Source organism: Chlamydotis macqueenii, chromosome 28 (assembly GCF_036417535.1).
Source record: "Chlamydotis macqueenii isolate bChlMac1 chromosome 28, bChlMac1.mat, whole genome shotgun sequence".
Classification (NCBI taxonomy): domain Eukaryota; kingdom Metazoa; phylum Chordata; class Aves; order Otidiformes; family Otididae; genus Chlamydotis; species Chlamydotis macqueenii.
Genome location: NC_141583.1, coordinates 1,323,195 through 1,348,526, shown reverse-complemented (window position 1 = coordinate 1,348,526; position 25,332 = coordinate 1,323,195). Strand labels below are relative to the sequence as shown.

Genomic DNA, 25,332 nt, shown 5'->3' with positions numbered 1-25,332 from the left:
GACGCGAAAATAGCGCTTGGTGGGCGAAGCGCTGAGGAAAGGCCTGGCCCTCGCCTCGGCACCGCGCGCTCAGCAGCTGTGGGTTTGGGGAGCGCTCCCAAACTCTGCCCCGGGACCCTTCCGACCCTCGCAGCGCCCCGGCACCGCGCTCGGCACGGCTTTGCGCCGTCAACGAGGTGTTGAGGGGCGGGAGGTGGTCCTGGGGAAAACGGGCTGAGGAAGGGGGGCTGCTCAAGCCGCTCCGCTCCTTGGATGTGTGGGTACCTTGGGTTTTATCCCAGGATGGGATATTGGGATGTGCATCCCGGCTGGGGCTCGGAGGGTGCCCAGCGCGCAGAGGGCAGCGGGTGCACCCCCAAAACCCACTCCCAAACAATGGGCAGGAATTTTCCGGTGCCGCCGGACAGACGGACGCCGCCCACGCTGGGATGCCTCTTCCCCCGTGTGCCGCTTCCCCCTGCTCTCTGTTTCGCCTGTGCCGGTGGGAAATTATCCAGCGATGCAAGCTCCTCCAGGAGCTAGGGCAATGAAAACGCATGATGCATCTGAGCTCAATTTCTGGCAGCGTGTTATTTCGGGTGCAAACGGCTCGTTTTCGACGAGCCCGTGGAGAAAGGCGCTCATTCCGTGTTTTCCCAGTAGGTGACAGGCTCTCTTGGGAGTTCCTCAAGCTCCTGCTGACCCATTAGGGCACCTCCCTCAGCGGGACGTGTTTTTTACCGAGGGATTTGTCCCTGTGACACCAAATCTGTCCTTGCACCTGCACCCCGAGCCGGGACAGGGCTTAAACCAGCACTGAGGGCACCAGGGCCCGGTCCGAAGGGAGCGTCGCCTCCTCCTCCGCCCACATCAACGGCTGCCGGGGCTCCGTCCCTTCCGCCGGACACGACCCCCCCCCCAACCCGGGGATGATTTTTGGCCGTGAATCACCCGATTTCGGTGTTGACACCTCCGAGTTCGCAGGAAGCCGTTGGTGGGGCAGAAAGGGGAAGGAAGGCGTTGCAAGAGCGGGAGCGGCGGCCGGGGGCTCGGCAGGGGAGAAGGATGATGGAGCCCAGAGGCTTTGGGGTGGGGTGGCTCTGCGTCGCGGCGCTCTGCTCCGGAGCTGGTGAGCGGGACGGTGGCATGGGGTTTGGGGGCTCCGCACGTCTCCAGGCCTGGAGCGAGGAGGAGGAGGAGGAGGAAGGGGCGGTGGGAAGGTAGCGGGTGCGATGCCTTCTCACGGGACGCCCTGCGGCGGGGTGGGATGCTCGCCCGGCCGTTTTTTGGTGGGCAAGGCTGAGGCCACCTGCTACATCCCTCGGCCTGGGTCTGGCTGGTGCGCGGGGGCGAGGAGTGGGGGGCCGCCGGCTCTCCCCGCACCCGGCTGTGCCAAAAACCCGCACCCCACGCTCCTCATCGCCCGCCCAGCCCTTCGCTGGCCAAGCGGCAGGGATCCCCTCTCCCAGTTGGGGGCTGGTTTGGCTGGGGCGGACCCTGTTTTGCCACCGCAGAGCACCCAGCGGCGTGGGCATCGCCGTTACTTGCGCAACCTCCGGCAGCGCGGCCGGGGCTGCGTCAGCGTGACGCTGCCCGACAGCCGCGTGCGGCCGGGCACGGCTTCCACCGAACCCTGGGCTGGGCCTCCCCAGCGTCCGTCGCTCCGCCGGCGCTGTCTTCCTCAGCGAGGGCTGAGCTCCTGGCGCAGGACCACGGCGGGGCCGGTGCGATCCCGGGGGGCAGCTCTGGTGCTGGGAGGCATCGCTGTGAAATAACGACCCTCGTCCCCAGCTCTCGTCCTCCAAAAAGAGGAGCCAGGGCACCAGAGCGTCACGCGGGGTGATGATGTCCTGGAGCCAACCGGAGATGCCACCACGGCCGCCGGTGATGCGGCCAAGCCGACGACGTGGCCAACGGCCACCTCAAGCCCTTCGCGGACCGGGGGCACCGTCGCCACCCCCGTGCTGACACGAGCAGGCTCCGCGGGGAACAAAACCAGTGAGTGCCGTGGGGGAAAGGAAGGGATGCAGCTCGGGGGTGTGCCAACATCCTGGAGACCCCCCAGAGCCCCCCCCCGCTGCCTGCCACCCCCGCCCCCGGCCACTTTGGCAGGCAGCATTCCCACGTCTCCTCTCTCTTCCCGTAGAAACCACGTCGGCCGTTCCCATCAGGTACTGGTCCCCCGTCATTTTCGTGGTGGTCGCTCTGCTTGTGCTCTTCTTCACCTACCGCCAGACCAAGGGGGAAGGTGAGCTCCCCCCGCCACGGCCCCCCCCCCGCCGCACCGGCACCCCCCGCTCCGCCGGGGTGGCAGGAAGGGGTGACAGCCCTCGCAGCCTCAGCGCATCGAGAGGTGCGGCGGCAAAGTCCGCTGTTCTGGGGCGCCTCGACGGGGTGGGGGGGGCACGGTGGGGGGGCTGTGCCCGCAAACCCCCTTTGCTCAGACCTGGCTTTAAAAAAATCCCGAATTTACCCATTTTCTGTGCCGTTTCCCATCTCTCCCCTTCACCCCCCCCCCCCCCCCGGCTTCTCCTCCGCGTCACCACAAACCTCGGGCCCAAGGGGGTTGTTTTTTTCTTTTTACCCCCCCTCCTGCAAAGCAAAACCCCCCCAAAACTCGCCAGCTGCCCCCCCAGTAGGGTCTCACTGGTTTAACGCCCGCGTCTGCCCCGGCCTGCAGGGACGCAGGACCCGGCCGCCGCCAGCGATTCCTCAGGTGAGCCATCCCCCCCGCTGGAGCCCCCCGCCGTCCCCCCCGGACCACCGCGCCGTCCTTCACCCCCCGGCTCCTTCCCTTGCAGATTTGGGAGTCCCGGACGACCCCCCAACGCAGGACACCACCCCCATCATCCCCGCTCCCCAGGTGAGTGCTGCCGCTGCGGGTTGTGGCGGGCCGTGCCTCGGTTTCCCCGCACAGCGGAGGGGGGGCGCTGGGGGGGCTCAGCCCCAGCTCCTCGGGCAGCCGCCCCCTCTCTCGCAGGAGGAGAGGAAGGGGCCGCAGAAGCCCCCGGCCCCGGCGCACACCGAGACCTCCTTCTGCCAGCCGGGCCCCCCACCGCCCCAGGTATTTGCTCCCCCCGCTGCCCGGGGTGGGGGGCTGCCAGCTCAGCCCCAACCCAGGGGGTCCCAGGGAAGGGTTTGAAGCCCCCTCCTCAGCCCAGGGGGGGTTCAAGCAGAGGGTTTGGAGCCCCCTCCCCAGCCCAGAGGATTTGGAGCCCCCCTCCCCCGCTCAGGGGGTCCTAGCAGAGGGTGTAGAGCCCCCTCCCCAGCCCAGAGGGTTTGGAGCCCCCTCCCCAGCCCAGAGGGGTCCCTGGGGAGGGTTTGGAGCCCCCTCCCCAGCTCAGGGGGTCCCAGCAGAGGGTTTGAAGCCCCCTCCCCAGCCCAGAGAGTTTGGAGCCCCCTTCTCAGCCCAGGGGGGTCTCAGGGGAGGGTTTGGAGCCCCCTCCCCAGCCCAGAGGGGTCCCTGGGGAGGGTTTGGAGCCCCCTCCCCAGCTCAGGGGGTCCCAGCAGAGGGTTTGAAGTCCCCTCCCCAGCCCAGAGAGTTTGGAGCCCCCTTCTCAGCCCAGGGGGGTCTCAGGGGAGGGTTTGGAGCCCCCTCCCCAGCCCAGAGGGGTCCCTGGGGAGGGTTTGGAGCCCCCTCCCCAGCTCAGGGGGTCCCAGCAGAGGGTTTGAAGTCCCCTCCCCAGCCCAGAGAGTTTGGAGCCCCCTTCTCAGCCCAGGGGGGTCTCAGGGGAGGGTTTGGAGCCCCCTCCCCAGCCCTAGATTTTGCCTCTCCCCAGCCCGACGCCCCCGCAGCCGCTGGTGGTCCCCGCTGCTCCGCGGACCCCGGCGCCGACTGAGGGTTCCCGGAGGAGCCGGGGGGCGTCCGGAACCCCCCCCAGGGAGCAGGAGCCCCCCCCGCCCCCGAGGGGCAGGGGGCCCCGGTGATGCCCCCCAGCCGGGAGCCACCAGCATCGCGTGCCGCGCGGGCCCTTCCCACGGGTGGCGGAGCGGGGGGGGGGGGGGTGCGCCCAAATCCTGGTGGGACTGGACACGCGTGGGACGGAGGCCACGCGTGTGCCGAGGACTCGGACTCGGGGCGGTTGCGCTGGGCGTGGCAGAGCCAAGAAAGCAGGATCGCACCCCAGGATCCCTGGATCCCCCGTGGGAACGCAGCGGAGGTGGCCGGGGAGGGTGTGGGGGGGGGGTGGAAGGAATTTCTTGTGCTGCTCGGTTGCTCACGGAGGGGGAAAAAAAAAACCCCAAAACAAAACAAAACACCTCGCCTAGACCTGAAATAACCTGCGCCGCCCCCCCGCCCCCCCCCCGCCGCCCCCCATCCTGGGGGGGAAGCAGCACATGAGATCCGACAAACTCATCACACGGCAGAGAGGCGCTGATCTGCCTCAGTTTCCCCTCGCTCTGCCCCCCCCCCATCACCACCACCCACGGCAAACACCCTCCTGCGACGTGTGTGTGTGTGGGGGGGGGAGCCGGGGAGGGCCCAAGGCTGAGACGGGGGGGGGAAAAGTTGCAAAAACCAAAGGAAACGCTGCCGCTGGGGCCCGGGCGGTGAATCAGAGCTGCCGCTGCTGCGGAAGGGGTGCGAGGTGCTGGGGGGGGTGCTGGGGGTGGAGGGGGGGTGTTGGGGGGCCGCAGGTGCCGGTACATCCGCCGCTGCGGTTGTTGCAGCGCAGGTGGGAGCTGGGGGCAGGCGTAGGCTTTGAGCAGCCCCCCCAACCCGGCCCCTCCAGGGCTGTGACGGGGGGGCTCACACCCCCAGCAAAGGGGGTGGGGGTTGCCCCCCTCCTGGGGGGGGGGTGCAGGCATTGCCCCAGGCTGCACGGAGCCGCTGCTCGTCCCAAACCCTTCGCCCTCATCAATCCCAAATCCTTGCTCCCCCCCAGCCCCAAACCTCGGACCCCAGAAATCCCAAACCCTTGGCTCCACAAACTTGGGGGTCCCCCAGCCCCCAAATCTTCGGCCCCTCCAACCCCCAGCCCTTGCACCCCTAAACCCCAAATCCTTGACCCCCACAAACTCCCAACCCTTGGCCCCCACAACCCCCACCTCCTCACCCCTCTAAACCCCAAATCTTTGGCCCCTCAACCCCCAAATCCTTGGCCCCCTGCACCCCCAAGCCCTCGTCCCGCACCGAGCATCGTCCGAGAGGGGTTCCCCTCTGTGGCCGCATCCTGCCCCCCGCAGCACCTCCCCTCAGCGGGCAGGAGCCGGGGGGGGCCGAAAACTGCTGCCTCACCCCCTCTCCCAGCACCGGGAAGATAAAGGAGAGGAGAAGAAGAAGAAAAAAAAAAAAAAAAAAGAAGAAAAAAAGGAGGAAAAAAAAAAAGTCAAAATGCGTTTATTTTATATAAAAAAAAAATTTGTACAGTTTTAGTTTCTCTATGAAAAAAAAAAAAAACAACCAGAAACCAAGCAGCAAAACTTCCTACCGCTGCCGTAACGCTCCGATCCACTGCAAACTGTAAACCCAAGCTTTTTATATATTAAAAAAAAAAAATTTTACATTTTACAATTTTTTTTTCTACATGCATGCACAAGGTCTTGGCTCTGCAAAAAAAAAAAAAAAAAAAGCAAACAAAAAACCCAACCGAAACAAAATGAAAAATTAATGAAAAAAGGGTTTGTTCTTCTTAAACTCCCAGTGGAAAATCCCCCCGCCCCAGCCGCTCGCTGTTTTGCAGTAAAATGCCCCAAAAACCGGGCTCCCCGGGGAGCAGCGCTGAGGGAGCGGGGTGACACCCGGGGCCTTCGGCCTCGAGAGGCTGGAAGAGGAGGGGAGCCCAGGCAGGGGGTCGAAACTCCCCCAAAAAAATGGTGATTTCCTGGAAATCGGGCAAGCCAGCCCCCGGCAGCGGCGGTGCTCAGCCGGGGCCGGACCCCCAGCATCTTCAGTTTGCTACTGGTCCTTACTGGTGCTGCTACTGGTCCCAGCGGCATCGTTGCCCCGCCCGACCCCACACGCCCTTAGTGCTTCGGCCACAAGAACCCCAAATCCCATCCACCCGCGCCGCTCCCCGGGCCGAAACCTGGCAGCTGCCCCCACCCCCCCCCGCCGCGGCCCCTCGAGCCCCCCCGACCCGGAAAATGGGCTCCAGAGGGGGGAAAAAAAAACCCAACAAAATCCAAGAAATCCATGAGGTATTTGCGACCTTAAACGCAAGGGAAGGCGAAAGCTTTTGCGGCCCCCGCCGGCGAGGAGGCCCCTGCTCGTGGGACCCCCCCCGAGCCCCCTGCCACCACGGGGCGTTAATTAAGGACCTCGGTGACGAACCTCTCGCTGCGGCCACCCAGGACTGGGAGCCCCTGAGCCGTTTTGAAGCTGCGACCCGCGGCTGCAGCTCCGAGCGCTGCTGGGACCGGGGACGTGGGTGGCCCGGGGAGTGGGGAAACCACTTAAAAACAAAAAAAAAACCAAAAAAAAAACCCCCTTCTGCTTCTCTTAAAAACCAAATTTTCACTGTTTTTTGTTCAGAGCTGAGCAGGGAAACCCTCAGCAGCGAGGCGAGGAGGACGCTCCCGCAGCCAGGAGCGTTGCCGCCACGGTGGCGTAGATGCCGGAGGCAGGGGGAGGTTTTCATAGCAGCCACGGATCGCAGAGGTGATTCCAAAATATTTCCCCCCTAAAAAAAAAAAAAACTCCAGGATTAAAAACCAGCCCCAGACAGCGGGCGGCGGTTTAGGGTCGGAGCCGGGGCGGGCACCAGGAGGAGAAGGGGCAAGCGCCAAGGGTCCCCGGGACGCGACGGCGCTGGGAGACGCTGGTGAAGAACGCGCAGAGTGAGCCCTTGAGGTACGGCACCGGAACGCCGGCTCCTTCCCGGCCGTGCCGCCGCGCCGCGCCTTCCCGCGGGATGCTACACGGACCTGGGTTTCAGGAAGGAGGAGGAGGAGGAGGAGGAGGAGGAAGGAGCTCAGCCCACCCCACCCCAAGGCGAGGCGGAAGGCGAGTGGTCACGGGTGGGCGACGGAGCTGGGCGCGGGCGCTGCTCCCGCTGCAGTTCTGCCCTCGAGCCGTGGCCTCCTGGAGCCCCGGCGGAGACGGGGAGGACGAGACAGAGGGGTCCGGCGGGGGTCTGCCCCCCAGCCCCTCTCCATCAGCTCACACGGAGGTCTCCGACTGCAGCCTCATGACGAACTTGTGCGACTTGGGGTCCACGAACTCCTCCGAGAGCTTGAAGAACGGGATCTTCTTGGTGCTCACCACCAGGCTGAAGTCCTGGCGCTTCAGCACGAAGACCACCCCGTCCTTCAGCCCGTTGGTCACCGGCTCCTCGCTGACCAGCGTCCACTGCTTGGCCAGCCAGCGGTCCTTGTGGTACTGGATGGTGGGGCCGGCCGTCAGGTACCGCTCCAGGAACGCCTTGGAGGAGGGAAAGCACGTGTGAACGTCACCCGCTGACGGCTCAGCCTATTTTTTTTTTAATTTTAATTTTTTTGGGGTTTATTTTTTTTTTTTTTTGCAGCCTCAAGCTGCTCAGCAGGTCCTGCAGGAAAAACATCCCTGCGTGGTTCCCGCCACCGCGCTCGCTCCCTTGGGGTTCAACTCGCTTTTCCGGCTCCGTCCCCCCACCCCTTTGTCCTCCTGGGGGGGGGGGGGCGGAAAACACCCCACCCAAGTCCAAACCCTTGGACCCATCCCGCCTGGCCGTGCCCCTGTCCCGCGCACCTTGGGCGTCATGTCGTGGGTGATGCAGAACTCGAGGTGCTGCAGGATGCTCTCCATGGTGTGGTAGGGCTGCTGCTTGGTGGTGCGCAGGTACTTCTGCATGGCCCGCGCCATGGAGGCGAAGATGGCCTGCGCCGCCTCCCGCGGGTCCATGATCTCCCGCGGGTTCTTCTGCTCCTCCTCCTGCAGCCGCTTGATGTGGGTGAAGGCTTCTTCCACCGCCACCACCAGCCTGCGGGGAGGGAAGGGACCCAGCTGCGGCGGGGCAGAGCCGGGGGGGAGCGGCCCGCCGACACGCGGATGGCTTCCACCCCAAAACCATTCCGGGGGGAGATCCGGCCATGCCGCGCCGTGCCGCGCTTCCCCAAGAGCAGGGAGACATCTCAGGGGGGGCCGGGGGTGACCCCAGCACCCATCCCACCCTCCTGAGCACCCCACGGGACACGCGGCCACAGGGCGCCCCGCCGCTGGCCCCGTACCTGGCGCGGCGTTTCCGCACCCTGCGCTCGTGCTCGGCCTCCTCGTAGTAATACTCGTTGTGGCTGTTGTCGCGGCGGCGGGCGGCTGCCGCGATGACGGCGCGGGGCTGGCCCGTGGAGTTGTTGGTCGTGTTCTCTGCCGGGAACCGGGTGAGGTTAGAGGGGGAGGTGGCGGTGGGGGGGGGCTGCAGGGGGAGCGGGAAGCGCCCCGCAGCCCCACGGCCGTCCCGGGCCGAGAGGAGCCTCCGGAGAGGGAAACGCAGGGATGGGGAAGGGGAGGAGGGGAGAGGACGAGAGGAGAGGGCGAGGGAAGGGGCGCTCACCCTCGCCGAGGGAATAGACCTTAAACCCAGACATTTTCTTGGAGAGGACGGATTTCGGCAGGTTGAGGAGGGCGGGGTTGTAGACCGGGAAATCCTGGTAATAGTTCTCCAGGATCCAGACGGCCGCTCGCTGGATGCTGCGGGGAGACAGGGCCGGGCGGCGGGGAGGGCACGGAGAGCGGGTGAGCGCACGCAGGCGGGGCGGGGCGGGAGGGAGCGGCGGGCAGCGCGCGGCACCGCGGGGACGTCGCAGCGCGCGGCGAGGCACCGCGCGGCTCCTCCGTCCGGCCGGCGCACAGGCACGTCCACTCGGGAATACGGGCGCACGCACACGTGAATGCACACACGTGAATGCACGTGCACATACATACATGCACTCATGTGAGTGCGCACACACAAATTTTACGGTTGGACTTGATGACCTGAAAGGTCTTCTTCAACCAAGTCTGTGATTCTATGAACGCACACGCATTGATGCCTGTGCACAGGTATGTGCACACGCATTGATGCCCGTTTACGCACGTACCCACACATGCATTGATGCCCATGTACATACATACCTGCACACGCATCGATGCCTGTGCACATACATACGCGCACACGCATCGACACCCGGGCACATACGTACGTGCACATGCATCGACGCCCATGCACCAATGCACATGCATCGACACCCATGTACCTATGTATGCTCACACAGATGAATGCACATGCACATATGTACATGCACATGCATCGATGCCCATGCACATATGTACACGCACAGACACCCGTGCACATACGTACACACATCAATGCCCGCGTACCTACGTATGCGCACACGCATCACCGCCTGTGTACGTACGTACACGCACACGCCTCAATGCCCGTGTACATATGTACACACCTCTATGCCCCTACGCGCACACGCGGTGATGACCATACACACGCGTGTGCGCATGTGCCTCGACGCCTGCGCGCACACACACCGATGCCCGCGCACACACCCGCCTGCCAGCCCGCCCGGCGCCCCAACACGGGCACCCCCCCACCCCCAACCCCCCAACACCTTCCCAGTCCCTCCCAGTACCTGAGGTGGCCGACGTTGTAGAAGCGGCTGGCGCCGTCGGCGGAGCGCACGGCTTTGAGGGTGAACTGGGGCTGCAGCTGGCGCAGCTCCAGCAGCACCACGGCCAGGTAGTGCACGAAGAGCAGCGCGTCCACCAGCGAGACGGCGTACTGCACCACGCCCTGGTAGTTGCGGTCCCGCGAGTCCAGGATGCGCACGCCGTAGAAAAGCCAGTAGGAGACGACGAGGAGGAAGACCAGCACCATCAGCAACGCCCGGAAGACGAAGACGCGTGGGAAGAAGGCTTTGGGGCGGCGGAAGAAGAGAGCCCAGCTGCCCAAGAGGAGGATGAGGAGTTTGAAGGCCACGGAGATGAAGAGCCCCTCGCAGGGCGTCCCGCAGGGCTCCAGCTCCTCCCGCCACAGCAGCTGGGGCAGCAGCATGAAGGCGAGGGGGGTGAGGAAGGCCAGCAGCGCCAGCGCCCCGGCCAGCGCCACGCCCAGGTGGCGGGAGCAGTCCAGGTGGGCGCTGTCCTCCATGTCCTTGGTGATGCGGGTGATGTCATCGTGCGAGATGCTGTGCTCCGACGTCCCCGTCACCACCGTGGTGGTCTCGCCCCAGTTGTCGTCCTGGTGACGGCGGGTGGGTTACGCGGGGTGGCTCCGTGTACCCCCCCCCGCCCCGCCTGCCGGCCCCGGTGCCGCTGCCGGCCGCGCTGGACCCCACCCCATCCCACCCCACCCCACCCCAGCAGCTCCCACCCACTGAACCTCAAAGCCCGGCGCGCTGCCCGGCACAGTCACCCCCATTTAGACGGCGAAAACAGCCTGGGGTGGGGGGGACGCAGCGATTTGGGGTGGGGGACGACCCTCCGGGAAAACCCCCGTCGGCAGCTCCGTGCTGCGTTCCACCTCTCCGGCTCCGGCGGGAGCCACTTTGGAAGTGGGAAGCATCCCGCTCCCAGGCAGACTCCCTCAGCGGCAGGGCCAGAAGGAACACGCCCGGCCGCCGTCCCAACACACCCTCGGCGCTGCCGCGCGGGCGGGCGCCGTCTCCTCCGATGCCGCGCCGGGCAGGACCGAGCCGCCGGCGATTCGGCAGCTCCGGGAGCCGGACGGGTCTCCCAGCACCTCCGAAACCCCGCTCCTCAAGCCGGAGGGGAGCAGAAATGAGCCATCCCATGGGATTATTTCCCAGCTGAAACGTGGGGTTTCAGTGGGGAGGGGGATGTTCCACCGCGGCCACCGAAAACACCGCCCCGGCACAGCCAGGGGTCTGTCCTCCGCCCCAGACCGTCGCGTTCTCCTTCACAGCACGTCAGCATCCCCAAAATTTGGGGATTTATCGTAGCGTATTTCCCCGCCCCTCCTCGAATTTCTGCAGGAAAACCAGCAATTTCACCCCAAACAGCAAAACAAAGCCACAGCCTGGGGCTTTCCGCAGGGATGGGAAGCGGAGGAGGGGCCGGGAGGATCGGTCCCCGTCCCAGCCCGTCCCCAGCGCTGCCACCGCTGCGCTCCGGCCGCGCGGGACCGGGCAGGCTCGGCTGCCGGCGGCCTGGCCGCTGTGAACCCCGGCCGTTGGTTTCTTGGCGAGGGAAGATGAAAAGAGCCGGAGCCGCCGGCGTAGGTGGCCGGGAGATGACAGAAGGCAGGGATCCGGCTCTGTGGCGGCCGGAGGGGTGCCGGCACCCAGCCCGGGGGGACACGGGGCGCCCAGGGACCCCCGTGGGCCGTGGCGGCCGGCGGCGGGACGCGGCACGGGAGCCTCCTCCGTGCCAGGGCCGCTCGCCGGTGCGATTCGGCCGGGAGCTGGGGTTACAGCGTGCCGGCGCCACCGGCAGGCACCGAGTGAGGAGCTGGAGCTAATCCCTAAGGAGCAGATCCCCAGGGATTGGATTCCCCGGGGTGTTTTCCACCCCGGCTGCTTCCCGGGGGTGCCGCTGCAGCCAGGCCCCTTTGATTTGCACCCGCGCCGCCCGGCCGCCCTCCCCGCCGGCGCCGCCGCAGAGCTCCTAGGAGCCCGTCCAAAACTCGAGGGCAAGCCCAACCGGCTCGACCGCTCCGCCCGGGAGCGGCGGGCACGCCGGGAGCCCCCGCGCCCCGCCGGCGGCTCCCAGCCTCGGCAGCTTCCCGGCGCAGGGCAGAGACGCCCACCCCATCCCTCCTCCCTGCCCAGCTCACCCTCTCGTCGCCCCGCGTCGACTCGTTGTCCAACAAGGGCTCTCCCGGCGCTTGGATGGTCACCGATTTGTCCCCGCGGCTCCCATCCCGGCTTTTGGAGCGATGTCGGTCCCGCCGGTCCCTGGAAGGGGGAGAAGGGGGGGTGCACGGGGGTGGCAGCACCCACCGTGGCCAGGGAACCCCCCCCAGGCTCCCACCGACCCCTCACCTGTGCTTGCGGGAGCTGCGGGAGTGCCCAGATTTGTAGGAATATCCCGAGTACTGCGACTCATTGTCCATGGCGTCGGAGCGCTGGGGCTTGTGCCGCTCCACGCCGCAGGGCTTGGCTCTCCCCGGCCCCGGGACGGCAGCCAGGGCCTCCTTCAGAGGGGGCTTCTTCAGGCCCAGGGGCACCCTCAGGAAGTCGACCGTCACCCTGAGGGACTCTATTTTGATCACCTGGCTGGGCTCGGCTCAGGAGAAAACGGCTCGCCCGCCTGCCGGAAAAACAGGAAGGCTCAGCCGCGGCGTCCCGGGAATACGGCGGGCCCCTCGCCCACCATCCCTGCACCACCGCGGCGGCAGACAGGGAATTTGGGTCAATTTGGGGGCATTTTGTGTTTTATCCCGTGCCCACCCCGGGTCTGGAACGGCCACCTTCCCCCTTAGTAACGATACGGCACGATTAGCTTCTGTTTGGGGTGATTTATGCTCTAATTAACGTCACGATCGTTACTTTCGCTGCCAAGAGAGTGCCTAGGGTGGGGGCTAAAAAAAAAAAAAAAAAAATTAAAAAAGGAATGAATAATCGGGTGCAGGGCTCTGCCCGGACACGTCTCCCGGCGCGGAGCCGGGATCTCGCAGCCAGGAGTGCCGGTTTCTCGCGGAGCATCCCCCAGCCTGGCTGGGGTCCGTGTTGGTGCCAGCCGTGGTCACCCCACTGGTTTTGGGGGCTCCCGAGCTGCCTGCGACCCCCCCAGGTGGGCTCGGGGCCGGCGGGGGTCTGCAATCGCACCGGGGAGGGCAGAGGGGCATTGCGCCGCCCGTCCTGCGCCGGGCCCGCGGCGGAGGGGCCCTCGCCCCAAGGGTGCTGGGGGGCTGCGGGCGCTGGGGCACCCCCCGAACCCCAAACCCCCCCTTTCCCAGCCGCCCCGGCTGCGTTTGGGGGCGGGCCCGTGGCGGGTTACCACGGAATTGCCGTTTCAACCCAATAAAACCCAAATGTCTTTGGGCCTCTTCTCCAAGGCCTCCGGGAGGGGGGGAAGGGGTCGAGGGGGAGCCGAGGGGGAAGGAGGGGGTGTCCTTTTGTCCCGGTTTTGTCCCACATGCTGGATGCTCACACGTTTATCGCTATGGAAACAAAAGCCCCCCCCCACCCCCAACCCAACGCCGGTTGTCTAGGAGATGGCAAAAGGGCCAGGAGCTCGTCCCAGCATCCCCAGCGAGCGATGGGGGAAGGGGCCGGGAGAGAAAGGACCCCCCCGTGCCCCCCCCACCCAACCCCCTGCCAGCCCCCCCCCACCTCTTCTGGGCTTTGTTTGCGGGCAGGGATCGAGTTTCTGCTGGGAACAATGCCGGAGCCGCTGCCTCCGCCAGCGCAGGGGGTCCGGCTTGTCCCCAGTCCGGCCCATTAACACCATTAGGAGGTGGATACTGGGGGCAGAGGGACTCACCGGCGGGGCGGTGCGGGAGGCCGAGGCGAGGCGGCTGCAGGACGGTGCTGTCCCCCGTCCCGGTGGTCACGTCCCCTGTCCCGGTGGTCACCGAGGCGCGCGGGGCATCCTCAGCCTCCGGCGAGGACGGCATCCAGATGGCGGGTGGCGGAGGGGCTGCGCATGGGGGGCTGCTCACGGGGTGGGCGGCCGCGCCGGGGCTCCGCGCTCCGGCTGGGGGAAGCAAGAGAGAAAGAAATCAGGAGCCAAGCGTCGCTGCCGCACACGGACGCTTCGTAGAGTCCCCTCTCCGGGGACGGGAATCACGCGTGTGCCGCGGCGGCCGCCCAGCCACGTGTTCGGGGGAGAGCCGCTGCGCGTCGCTCCGGGCACCGCCCACCAACGCAGCTCCTCGCTCGGTCTCGACGCCTGGCGAGGGGAGGAAAACGAGGGTGGGCCGGACACCCCCACAGCCCAAAACCTGCCCCGGCATCACCTCCACGCCGCATCGGCACCCTGCTCCGTAGCCGGGCACCCCGCGGCCGCTCCCGCACCTCCGCGCTCCGGCCAGAACCAGGCGCTCCCGGAAGGACAAAGCCAAAATCAAGACATTCCAAAACATCTTGGCCCTTTGAGGCACCAGCCTGCGGATTGAGTCCGTCCCCGCGTCCCCACGGGTGGCGTGGGGACCCCCGGGGGCCGTCCAGCTCCCAAAGGCAAAGCCGGAGGCAGGAGACGAAGGCGGCTCCGTTCAGAGGGAGAAGGCGGCACGCGTTTCCGAGGGGAGTGAGCAACGAGCCACGGGAACGGCTTCCGTCACAGCCCGCGATGGGGCAGAGGTTTTGGGGCTCTCCCAGGGCGCGGGACGGATTGCTCCGGCACGATCCGCGGGCGATCTCCGCACCCAGCCCAGGGCCTGGCTCCGGCCAGCGAGGACCCTGTGTCTTGCCCGTCCCAAAACGGGAACTTTCTCCCAAAAGGCTGGCGGGGGGAATAAACCGAGCAGCCATGCTGCAGCTCCGCGTCCTCCCGGCCCATGGCCGCTCCGGCGGGGAAGAAAGGGATTTTTTTTTTTATTTTTGCTCGGATGAGTGGGGAAAGCCGGTTGAGCAGCACAAGGTGGAGAGGCTGGAAATGGAGGAGAAGCAGCTTCGCCTCACCGAGCCGGCGGAGACACCGAGCAAGCGCTGAGGGCTGGGAGCGAGAGCCAGGCGCATGCAAACGAGGAGGAAAACTCACATTTTTAATAGCGAGGTGATTAAGCATCAGCACCGACTCCCCAGGGGAGGAGAGGATTTGCCATCTCTCGACATCTTCAAGCCCAGACTGGATGGCTGCTCGGGACGGTGCCGGAGAACATCGCGGGTTCAAAGCGCAGAGCTCGGCTCCGGGGCGCTCCGAAAAGCCGCCGCTGCCGTCCCTCCTGGCTTTGAGCCCGCGAACCTCAAACGCAAACCACCTTTTGCATTCAAATGCTCAAAAAAAAAAAAAAATAGATCCAAGTGTTTCTAGCTTTCTTATTTCACACAAATCCCGAGAGGAAAATCCTCCCTTCCCGTCCCCGGCGAGGCCGCGTGCCCCTCGGCCCGGGCGGCACAAATTCGGCACCGGGCACGCCGTCCGCTGGAGAAAAACCCGCTTGGAGCGGCGGTGGAGCAGCCGGCACGCCGTCGGGATGCTCTGATGTGGTCACGAGGCGACAGCTGGCGTCCCACCGCCGGAGCCGAGCGGGAGCAGAGGGAAACACCAGCGCCGGAACATCTGGGCAGGTGTTTTCCTGCTCCACCCGACCGGCATGGTGGCGATGGGGAAACCGAGTCACAGAGCGAGCCAGGAGGACCCCGGATTCCCAGCACGTGACTCCACCGCTCCTCATCCTCCCAGTAAGCCCAGTAGGGCTGCGTGACGGAGACGGGGAAACCGAGGCACGCCGCCAGCCGGAGCGCCCGGCTGTTTATCGCCGGGCAGAAAACCCAACGCGAGCCTCAGCCCTGCCTCTCGCCATCATTTCGGGGAGGCTGGCCCGGGGACACCCCCCCCGCCCCCCGAGCAGCCATGCCCACGGCGGGGACGTCGCCGAAACCGGCCTGGGAACGGGAGGCAGCTCCCGGCGGTGGCGCAGGGCTCCGCCGAGCCGCGTGCCCGGCACATTTGCTTGCTTGGCTTCACAAACACGCCCCGCTGCCTGCGCACAATGGTCGCCTTCCCCGGCCCCGCGCTGGGGGGGGGACGACGGCGGGGCGATGACCGCGTTTCGTGTAGGCACCAAATATCGGGGGCAGGGGGTGGAGGAGGCTGCCGGTACTGGGAGCTGGGTGCCCACAAAGGTGGGTGCAGGGCTGGGAAAAGCCCGGTGGGTGCTCCTGCTTGGATGGGGAGGGGGATACAGGCTCCCCACGCAGGATTTGGGGGGGGTCAAAGCAGATCCCCCCTTGCCGCGTCTACTCGAGCCCCACGCACCCGCCGTGCATCACCTGCCCTCTCCGTCCAGCACCCAAACACCAACGATTTTCCCTCCTTTCCCCCCGGCCCGGCATCTCCTCCGGGCCGGCGGAGCTCGCGGCACGTCCCTCACCACGCTCCCTTCCCCGGCCGAACCCCGAGCCCCGCGTCCGGCTGGGAAAGCGGCCGCTCCGGCCCCCCTCCCTGCCATCGCTCCAGCCCCGGCCCCGGGAGACGCCACCGCTGGGAGCGATCCGCAGAATTCCAGCTCTTCGGTCCGTTGGCACGACCAGGCGCTCCAGAGGGACGCGGGCAAGGCCCATGGGAAGCGCGAGCTCCCCCATGGGGTCTCATTCTGCTCTCAAATTGCTCAGCGTCAGCTTGGATGCGGAGGGTTTAATATCCCTTCCAAACTGCCAGCTTTAATTACGATCACTCGGGATTGTTACAATATCCACGGGAACGCCCAAGGGCCCGGAGCGCTCGGTCCCCGCCGCGGTTCCTCCGGCCGGGATGTCCCACCGCGTGATTTCGGGACAAAGGCCTGGCCTTCGGCCTGGCGTTCCCGTTCCGTCGCGCGGCCGGGAGCGACGGAGGCGGCAGCCGCGTCGGGGATGCACCGGCTCCTTCCGCGCAGGTGGAAACGACGGCGCCGAGAGCTGGAACCAGAGAGAGTGGGGGGGAAAAAAATGTACAGAACCCAGAGATTTGCATGAGAACGGGCGGGATGCGGAGAAAGTTGTTTGCATTGCAAAATGCGCCGGCACCACGGGATCCTAACCGCGGCCCCGCGCCCTCCGCCGCTCGCCCGCTCCGTCGCTCCCTTCCCAGCGCTCAGCGCCTGGCGGAGGGGCTCAGCCCGCGCCCCGCATCCTCACAGCCCCCGGCCTCCTCGGTCCGAGCTCGCGGGGAGGCTCCGGGGCTCCCCAAAAAGCCAAGTGGCAGCTTCGCCCTCGTGGATTCCGGCGCCGGGTCCGGGCGGAGGTGGGACGGCAGCGCGACGCCCAGCGCGTTGCCAACACCGCGGCTGCCCCATCTCCCTCCCGCTGCCCAAACCTCTCCCCTCCTGCTGCCACCGTCCCACCAGACCAGTGGTGCCTCTGGGTGGGGACGTCAGCGCAAAGCCACCAACCTCCGGGGCACGGGAGGACGCCAACGCCGGAGTCCCAGCCCGCTTCTCCGGCGGTCACCAGCGTCCTGCAGGATGCTCGGACAGGGCAGGGGTCTGCGCTCGGGGGTCAGGGCGTTACTGTTATTTCAGCGCGTTCTCCGAAAGCATCGCCAGGTCTGTCCCCAAGGCACTGCAGCGACATCCCAAAAGGGCCGGTACCCACCCAAAAAGGCCAAGTTATACCCCAAAAGGCCAGTTCTTACCCCAAAAGGGCCGGTTCCTACCCCAAAAGGGCCACCCGCCGCATAAATTATCACGCTTTTAGATCACGCTCTGCTCCATCAGCTCCGGGTGCCAAACAACTCACCCCACCAAATCCCGCGGGGCCGCGGCGGGGCAGACAGCGTTATCCGTGTCTCGGAGCCCCAAAAAGAGACGGGATCCATCCCGGGTCCAGGCAAAGGGCACGGCAACCGCGTTCACGCACCAGCCGCGGCGCTCAAGGTGGGGCCGCACTCAGCCCAAGGCGGCAAACGCTTTTGGAGGGCGGAAGGGAAAAAAAAAATCCCTCGCGTGGGGTCCGGCTGCCCTGGTGCCGCGACGCCCGCGGGTCCGAGCGCTCGCCGCTTCGCTGCCGGCGGCCCGGGAAGGGCAGCGAGGCCCCGTGGTTTTCTCCGAGGCTCCCTCCTGAGCATCCTGGCTGGACAATAAAGCCATAAAGCATCCGCCAGCAGCGCTGGCCCTCCAAAACCAGAACCCAAATCCCAAATGAACGGGGCTGCTCCAGCCCTGCCCGACGCCAGGGTGATGGGCTCCCCGCCTTCCCCCAAGCCCCCACCGGCCCCATTGTCTGCAAGCTGATGAAAAAAAAAACCAAAACAAACCATATTGGATCATTCAAGCCGTCAAAGGGAGCGTGGGGACGGGCGGTCGCTGCCCCCAGGATTGGGGTCACCCACGGGACCCAGCGACCCCCCAAACCCCAACCCCACCGGCCCAACGTGCAGGCGAGGAGCCATCGCCGGCGTCGGCTGCTTGTTAAACCAGCCGGTCGCATCCTGAGCTCAGCCCCCAGCACAAAGCCAGCGTCAGCACCCAGGAGAAACCCGGCTGCGCGGAGACTGCATCCGACTTGGGCTGCCCGCGCGCCCGGCCGCGTCCCAGCACCGTCCCGAATCGCTGTGATTAAGCAACAGCCGTCCCCAGAGGCTCCGTGAAGATGATATTTAATTTTTTTTTTCTTTTTTTTTTAAAACCTCTGCCTCGGTTATTATACCAAGGCCTGGAGGGGGGAAGCAGCCTCTACGCCCTCTCCCAAGGAAATAAAGCCGCTCGCCCCAGACGGAGCAGCAGGGCCGACGTCTGAGCGCTCGCGCGTCCGGTGACGAGGGGAGGGAACTCAGGGCGCTGCGCCAGGACGGGACCAAGCTAAACCGGATCAGAATCCGGCCGGGTCTCTCCCAGAACAGGTGAGCGTCCCGGCAGAGACGGGCGCAGTGAGCAGACCCTGCTTCACGGGTCTCGCCCAGCTTGGCGGGAGCATCGGCCGCTTGCACCTCCTCATCCTCGCAGCGGCCACCCAAGCCCCGGCTCAGGGCACCCCGTGGGTGCCCACCCTCGGCCCGCGGTCGCTGTGTTGCTCGCAGGGGCTGCGAGCGGGGAGAAAGCCCTGAGCTGGGCACAAAGGGCTCGGAGGCCAAGGCGCGGTTGACCGCAGCAAGGCAGCTCGGCCAGTAAACTCCAGTATAAGCATGCCTGCTGCGGAGTGGGAAAGCCACGGTGCCAGGCTGGGGTGGGGACCCGACCCCGCAGCATCACCCACTGGGGAGGGACCCCAGGGCCAGCGGAGCCCCGTGAAATGGGAGCAACCAGCACCCCGGGAGTGGGGAGCCCTGAGAAACGGGAGCAACCGGCACCCCGGAGCCCTGTGAACTGGGAGCAACCGGCACCCTGGGAGCGGCGAGTCCCGCGAGATGGGACCAACCAGCACCCCTGGGAGCAGGGAGCCTCGCAAAATGGGAGCAACCAGCACCCCGGGAGCGGGGAGCCCTGAGAAACGGGAGCAACCGGCACCCCGGGAGCGGGGCCCACCCCTGGGTGCATCCTCAGGGACCCCCGCTTCAGGGCTTGGGTGGGGGGGGAGCAGAGGAAAACCTGGCAGCCCCGCATCTCCCCCGCCACGCAGCCGGGCACCCCCGGGAGCCGGGCTCGCCGAGCAGCCGCTCCCCGCCTGGCCACCGGCCCAGGAAAGTCCCCGGCTTCCCAGGCCCTTCCTGCCGGGACGCGCCGAGCCCAGCCCCGGCCCCCCCCCGGCCCCCCGGCCCCGCTCCTCCCCGCGCACCCCCCGGGGTCCCCACTCACCATCTCCGCCGCACCTTTGTGCACGTTCCCCCCCCCCTCCCCGCCCCCAGCACCAAAAATCCCGGGGCTGCTGCTGCGGCTGCTGTTGCTGCGGCGGAGGAGGAGGAGGAGGAGGAAGAGGAGGAGGAGGAGGCGGAGGAAACCCCGAATCCCAGCGGAGCCCCCCCCCCCGCCCCGGCCTCACCGCGCCCCGGGCCGGCAGCGCCCCCCCCCGTTCCCCCCCCGCCGCTGTTCCCGGCCGCTCCCCCCGCGCGCGCCCATTGTTCCCGGAGCCGCTGCGGGGCCATTGTCTGGGGCTGGGGGAGGGTGCGACCCCCGGCATCCTCCCCCGGCATCCGCCCCCTCCCTCCCAGCCCTGCAGCTGGGGAGGGGGGGTCCCACTCGTGGGGGATCCCCACCCGCTCCCCCGGTCCTCGACCCGCAGCTGGGTTTGGGGGATAAGGATCGCAGTGGCGGGGGGGGGCGTCCCCCGGTTTTGGGCAGCCCTAGCACCCGAAGGGGGTCACCGCGTCCCCAGGTGCCTCTCTGCACCCAGGCGTGAGGGCGGCCAGGCCGCTGCGGGGGGAAGGGGCACCCCTGGGGTGCCCCCCTGGGTACCAGCCCACCGGGGTCACCTCCGGCTCCCACCTTTGTGCCAGGGCGGCCGGTTCTGGGCTCCCACGGCCCGCGGATGCCCCCACCCGTGAAAAGCCGGACCACCGCCCAGGCGTGGCTCTGTCCCCCACCGCGCCTGGGTGGGGAGCCCACCCGTGTCCCTCGTGGTCGCGGTGTCCCGGCGTGGTCCAGGGACAGGTCACGGCACGTGGGTGCCCTGACCCCTCTGCTCCCGCTGCGCTGGGTGGGAGCGCCTGGGAGACCCCCGCCCCATCTCCCGTGTGCCCCCAGCCCTGCTCCCGAGGGACAAGGAGGGATGGGGGCACAGGGGCCAGCGGCTGCAGCCCCCCCCCCGTTTGTAGAGAGGGACCTGGGGGGTGGGGGGGTGGAAGGGACGGAGCTGTGCCCCCCACAAGCCAGGGTCCCTTATAGGGGTCTCGGGGCGCAGGGCTTCGGAGCGGCACTATCCCCTCACCCACTGGGCCCGTGGGAAGGAGCCTGCGCTCCCACGGGCCACTCGTGTCCCCCGGCAGCGGGGGGACGACGACACACACACTGGTTACAGAGGGGGGCCCAGCACCCCCACCCGTCCCAGAGGGAAGGACCTCCCCTCCAATCACACCCCCCGCCCCCCAGCACCCTGCAAAGCCAGCCCCTCCATCAGGCGAGACCAGGGGCCCGGGGACCACCCCCACGCGTGGGACACCCCGCGGCGGGGGCGCGCCGCCTGCCCGGAACAGCCGGGCCGAGCCGCCGGGCGCTTTATATCAATGAGCGGGGCTGGGAACGGGCCGGGCCCGCCCCCCCACGCTGCCCAATGGCGGGCGGCGCTCCGCTCCCGGCGCACGCCATTGGCTGGATTTAAATGCCTTGTTTTCCCTTAATGGGCAGGAGGGGGCGGAGCGATGGGGCAGGGGCAGGGGCAGGGGCAGGGGCAGGGGCAGGGGCAGGGGCAGGGGCAGGGGCAGGGGCAGGGGCAGGGGCAGGGGCAGGGGCAGGGGCAGGGGCAGGGGCAGGGGCAGGGGCAGGGGCAGGGGCAGGGGCAGGGGCAGGGGCAGGGGCAGGGGGTCACACGGGCGCGTCTCCTTTAGGGAGATGGGGCAGGGGTCTCCCAGGCGCTCCCACCCAGCGCAGCGGGAGCAGAGGGGTCAGGGCTGTGACCCGTTCCTGGACCACGAGGGACACGGGTGGGCTCCCCACCCAGGCGCGGTGGGGGACAGAGCCACACCTGGGCGGTGGTCCGGCTTTTCACGGGTGGGGGCATCCGTGGGCCGTGGGAGCCCAGAACCGGCCGCCCTGGCACAGAGGTGGGAGCCGGAGGTGACCCCGGTGGGCTGGTACCCAGGGGGGCACCCCAGGGGTGCCCCTTCCCCCCGCAGCGGCCTGGCCGCGCTCACGCCTGGGTGCAGAGGGGCACTTGGGGACATGGTGAACCCCAGGCGCGATGGCCTCATGGGCTCGGTGTGACCCCACCCAGCGTGTTAGCCTTGGCTTGGCTTGTCCCTGGCCAGGCTGGGGGGGTCCTGCCCCACCCAAGCCCCAGCACAGCTCAGCCCACGTGTTTTAGGTCCCTCCAGGTCACCTCCCCGCCAACATGCGCCCCGTAAGCAGAGGCGCCGGGCAGGTGATGTCCGGTAACGTCCCCTCCGCAGCGTCCCGAAACGCACGGCCCAGGCTGAGCTCGGCGGGAGCTGCGGGGTCAGAGAGCAGGGAGGGAAAAGCCAGGGCAGGAATGTGGGGGACAGAGCTTGGGACACCTCAGGATGGGACCCCAAGGTTGGCCAGCTTGTCCCTCTTTTTTTTTTATCGAGGTTCTTGTCCCTCGTGGAGGAGCCCACCTAGGAGCTGGCTGTGGGCCCCCCTGCTCTCCCTTCCCCCTGCAGCCGGCTGCCCCCTTGCTCCGGCTCTGGGAGTGATTAATGGGCACTGGGAGCTCGTTCCTGGCCAGCTGGGCTTGCTGGAGCCTCCCTGCCAGCTGGGAAGGGGCCGCATTGTTCCACCTTGTGATTTACAGGGACGGTCCCCTCCCTCCGCGCCCGGCTCGGGCCAGGAGAGCCTGCCCGGCTCTGCAAGGTGCAGGGAGCACCCGGGATCGGCAGGATGCAGGGTGCTGGGCGCTTTCCACCCGGCTCCTGGGGATGACGGAGTCCCCGGAACCAGCTCTGTCTTGCCTTGCTCTTGGCAATGACCTGCAGAGCAGGGAAGAGCCAGGACCCCTGCAAAGCCCTCCTGGAGCAGAGTGGGGGGCAGTTGTGTCCCCTCACGCTCGCCAGACCCCTCTCCTTGCCCAGAGCCCCCCCACCACCCCACACGCTAACAACCAGACCCCAGAGAGGTCCAACGCCCACGCCAAGGCGTCACGGCCGGGCTTCCGGCTCAGCAGGGAGTGGGCAGAGGCTCCGGGCAGATCATTCCGGAGATCAGGAGTCCTGGGAAGCAGGGTGGCTAGCCTGCTCCTGCCCCGGGTGGGATCAGCAGGGGGACCACCGCTGATGCCGGTGATAACGCCAGACCCTCCTCGGCCCGCTGGCCCTCCCTGCCCGGCGCCACGTGCTGCGGACCCTGCCTGGGGGGGACACAGGTCCCAAATTGTCCCAGGCGCGAGGCATCCGATGGCTCCTTGGCTCCGTGTCGGGAAGGCTGGGATCAGGGACGCGCTCTATCCAGGGAGACCCTCGGCTCTTTTGGGCATGGCGGCCTCGGGGAACGCTGGTGCTCCAAACCAAGTGTGAAAGGAGGATTTTGGGCGCTGGGGCAGGGGGGATGCGTGCGGGAAGGTCCCACCTATGCGCATGGGTGCTGTTTGCCTTTGTCCCTGGCACGGGGTGGCGGTCCCAGCCCTGCCCCAGAGCTGCGGCAGGGGTTGGCGGTGGGACAGGGGTGCTGCAGGGATGCTGTCGGGGGTTGGGGGTCCCCAGCTCTGGAGGGTGACAGGGGGTCGGTGTGAGCGGGCAGGGCCCGGTCCTGGGGACCCAGCAGGTGGCACTGCCGCCTCGCGCCGCGAGCGGGGGACACAGCTGCTGCCCACGGTGACATCCCCAGGCACACTGAGATGGGGGTGTCCATCCCCCTTCCCAAGCCGGGGTGTCACCTCCTGCCCCGGCTGCTCTTTTTTTTGGGGACATGGAAGGGGGCCAGCAGCTGTCCCCACCTCGTCGTCCCCGGGGCAGGGATTCAGAAATGCCGCCGGGCAGCAGCAGCGGAGCAGCTCCACGCGTATCCGTTTATCCGCACCTCCAGGACCGTTTTCCGTAAGGATTTTTCCAACCCAAAGCCCCTGTGAAGCGTTCCTCCGGCACACGCCTACCTGCACACCGGGACCAGCGTCCTCCAGAGCCCCGGGAAGGGACGGAGGGATGGAGACGTGCGCAGGGGCAGGGGAGACAGAGGGAAAAGGCTGTGGGAATAGGGAAAGAGTTGGGAAGCGGCTAGGAAAACGCTTGGGGAGGCAGAGAGGAGCGGAGCTGCCTGTCACCCCGCCTGCCCGCATGCACAAAGCGCCGGCGAGGGACCCGATGTGGCGGAGACGGCAGCGAGGCCAGAACCAGCATCCAAATGAGCACGGAGCGTTGCCATTGTGGGAGACACAATGAGGACCATATGTCAGGGCCGGGGCTGGCAGCCGCGCGCACCGGGCCCCGCAGAGGTTTGGGAGCCGCCGCTGGGATGGGATGGAGACGGCCGCCCCGCACGAACCTCCGTCCATGGGGGCTTGGGGTCGGGAGAAGAGCTGGGGATGCAGGCGGCGGGGACATGGCGCGTCCCAAGGGGTGAACGGTGGGGAGAAATCCCAGAGCTGGGACAAAAAGGGGGCCTGGGAGCACCGAGGGCCCCCGATATCCCCTTCCATGCCCCACCGGACACCGTTGACCCCGCATCCAGGCGCAAAGTCTCCCCGCTTCCTCCCCCTGCTCCTCCCCCATGTTGATGATTTCCCCTCCGACGCATCCCCGCCGAGGCGAGGCCAATGGATTATAGGAAGAAATTTGGAGTGAGGCGGCGAACAGCTGCAACCGGCCCCCCAGGGACGCGCGGGGCCGGCGCAGACAAAGGAGACGAGCTGCAAACTCGCTTCCCCGCGTAGCGCGGGGTGGGCCGAGGAAGCGGGGAAGAGAGCTGGGGGCTCGCGAGGTTTGGGGGGCGTGGGGATGGGGACTGGGGGCTCTTCCAGGCAGAGGGGCATGGGGATTTTGGAGCTGGGGCCGCACTGGTTTTCCAGGGGCGGGAAGGTGCTTTACTGGGTGCGTTTGGAGATGCTGATGCCTGGACCAGACGTCACCAGAGGGACTGGGCCTCTCGGGGTCTACTGGTCCCAGCGAACCCACGCTGGGCTCAAACCAGGGCTGCAGAGCTGGCGAACACCAAAACCGTGGTGCGCGCCCCGGCTCCCAGCGAGCCCGAGCCCGGCCAGCGCTGGAGGGATGCTGAGCGCCAAGAGGACGCATCCTGGTCCCTCGGTGGGAGCGGTGGGTGACGGCCGCCCTCCCACCGCCGCCTTTCACAGGCATCGACCGCGCGGGGACCCTGCCACCAGCGCCAAACAGCGCGAGGGAAGGGATGGTTAAAAACAAGATTAAAAAAAAAAGGGAAGAAAAAGGGAAGCCGGGCACTGCAAGTTCAAGATCTCTCTTTTGCTGGCAGTTTAATTCATTTCCCCCTCCCCGACTTCCTTGTGAACTCATAAATAATAAATCCTTGCGCGGTCTGAGCAGCCAAGACAAACACACGCGGGGGCACACTGCGGACGAGGGTGGCTCGCTCGGGTTTCCGCCGCGGTCATTATTTTTTTGTGTGTGTGTGTGTGTGTGTGTGTGTTTTCCGGTTCTCCTTTCCCAAAAGTGCACAACACAGCAAATAAATAATAACATTTATCAATAAATTAATTCAATAAATATCCTCGTGGCACAGAGACGTGGCTGGGGAGCGGAAGGGAAGGGGGGGCTGCCCTGCTCTGGTCTGCTCTGCCGCTGCCCCGCCGAGCGGGGGGGGTCTGCTGCGCTGGCCCTCGGGGGTCCCACGTTGGCCGGCGAGTCCTTGCGAGACAGAGGTAGCGATCGTTCTCCCTGCTTTTACGGGGAGGCGGGAAGATGAGGTACGGAGCGAGGCGTTGCTGGCAGCAGAGGTGGGTGGGATGGAGCCGGGAGCTCGGCCCCCCGGCTCTGGGGGTTTGCTGGTGCCCGCAGGAGACGGCACGGACCCTCTCGCCGGAAAGGTTTAATCTCCGGGACACCAAAGCCCATCTCCTCCAGCACGCACCCCGCCTGCCTCCCGGCGAGGCTCAGCGAGGAGCCCGCTTCCCCACGGGCCAGGCTCCCAGCGTGTCCCGGAGTGTCGGCTCCAGCGCTTTCTGCGCAGCCCCGCTCCCCACCCGGGCTCTCCTTGTGCTCTTGCCACTGCCAGTGCAAAATCAACTTTGAGAACAAACAAACACCCACAAACCAAGGCAAAACATTCACTCCTGCAATGAGCTTTCCCCAGCCTCAGCACGCCCTTGCTGGAGAAGAGGCTGCTC

At 66.9% G+C, this 25,332-nt stretch overlaps 2 protein-coding genes across 2 annotated transcripts; one reads left to right on the top strand and one right to left on the bottom strand.

Annotated features, from left to right (window-relative positions):
* Positions 1-1,021: 1,021 nt before the first annotated feature.
* Positions 1,022-3,848, top strand: LOC147597234 (uncharacterized). Its single transcript, XM_086768147.1, has 7 exons — positions 1,022-1,108; positions 1,771-1,977; positions 2,126-2,227; positions 2,660-2,695; positions 2,781-2,842; positions 2,960-3,043; positions 3,759-3,848. The coding sequence occupies exons 1-7, from the start codon at positions 1,045-1,047 to the stop codon at positions 3,816-3,818; spliced, it is 615 nt and encodes a 204-aa protein (XP_086624273.1). The 5' UTR covers positions 1,022-1,044; the 3' UTR covers positions 3,819-3,848.
* A 2,568-nt stretch (positions 3,849-6,416) lies between these two features.
* Positions 6,417-13,403, bottom strand: VANGL2 (VANGL planar cell polarity protein 2). The gene is made up of 8 exons (XM_086768141.1): positions 13,334-13,403; positions 11,890-12,157; positions 11,682-11,802; positions 9,520-10,127; positions 8,451-8,587; positions 8,128-8,263; positions 7,649-7,880; positions 6,417-7,342 (listed from the first exon to the last, which is right to left on the bottom strand). The coding sequence occupies exons 2-8, from the start codon at positions 11,958-11,960 to the stop codon at positions 7,082-7,084; spliced, it is 1,566 nt and encodes a 521-aa protein (XP_086624267.1). The 5' UTR covers positions 11,961-12,157; positions 13,334-13,403; the 3' UTR covers positions 6,417-7,081.
* Between the last annotated feature and the right edge of the window lie 11,929 nt (positions 13,404-25,332).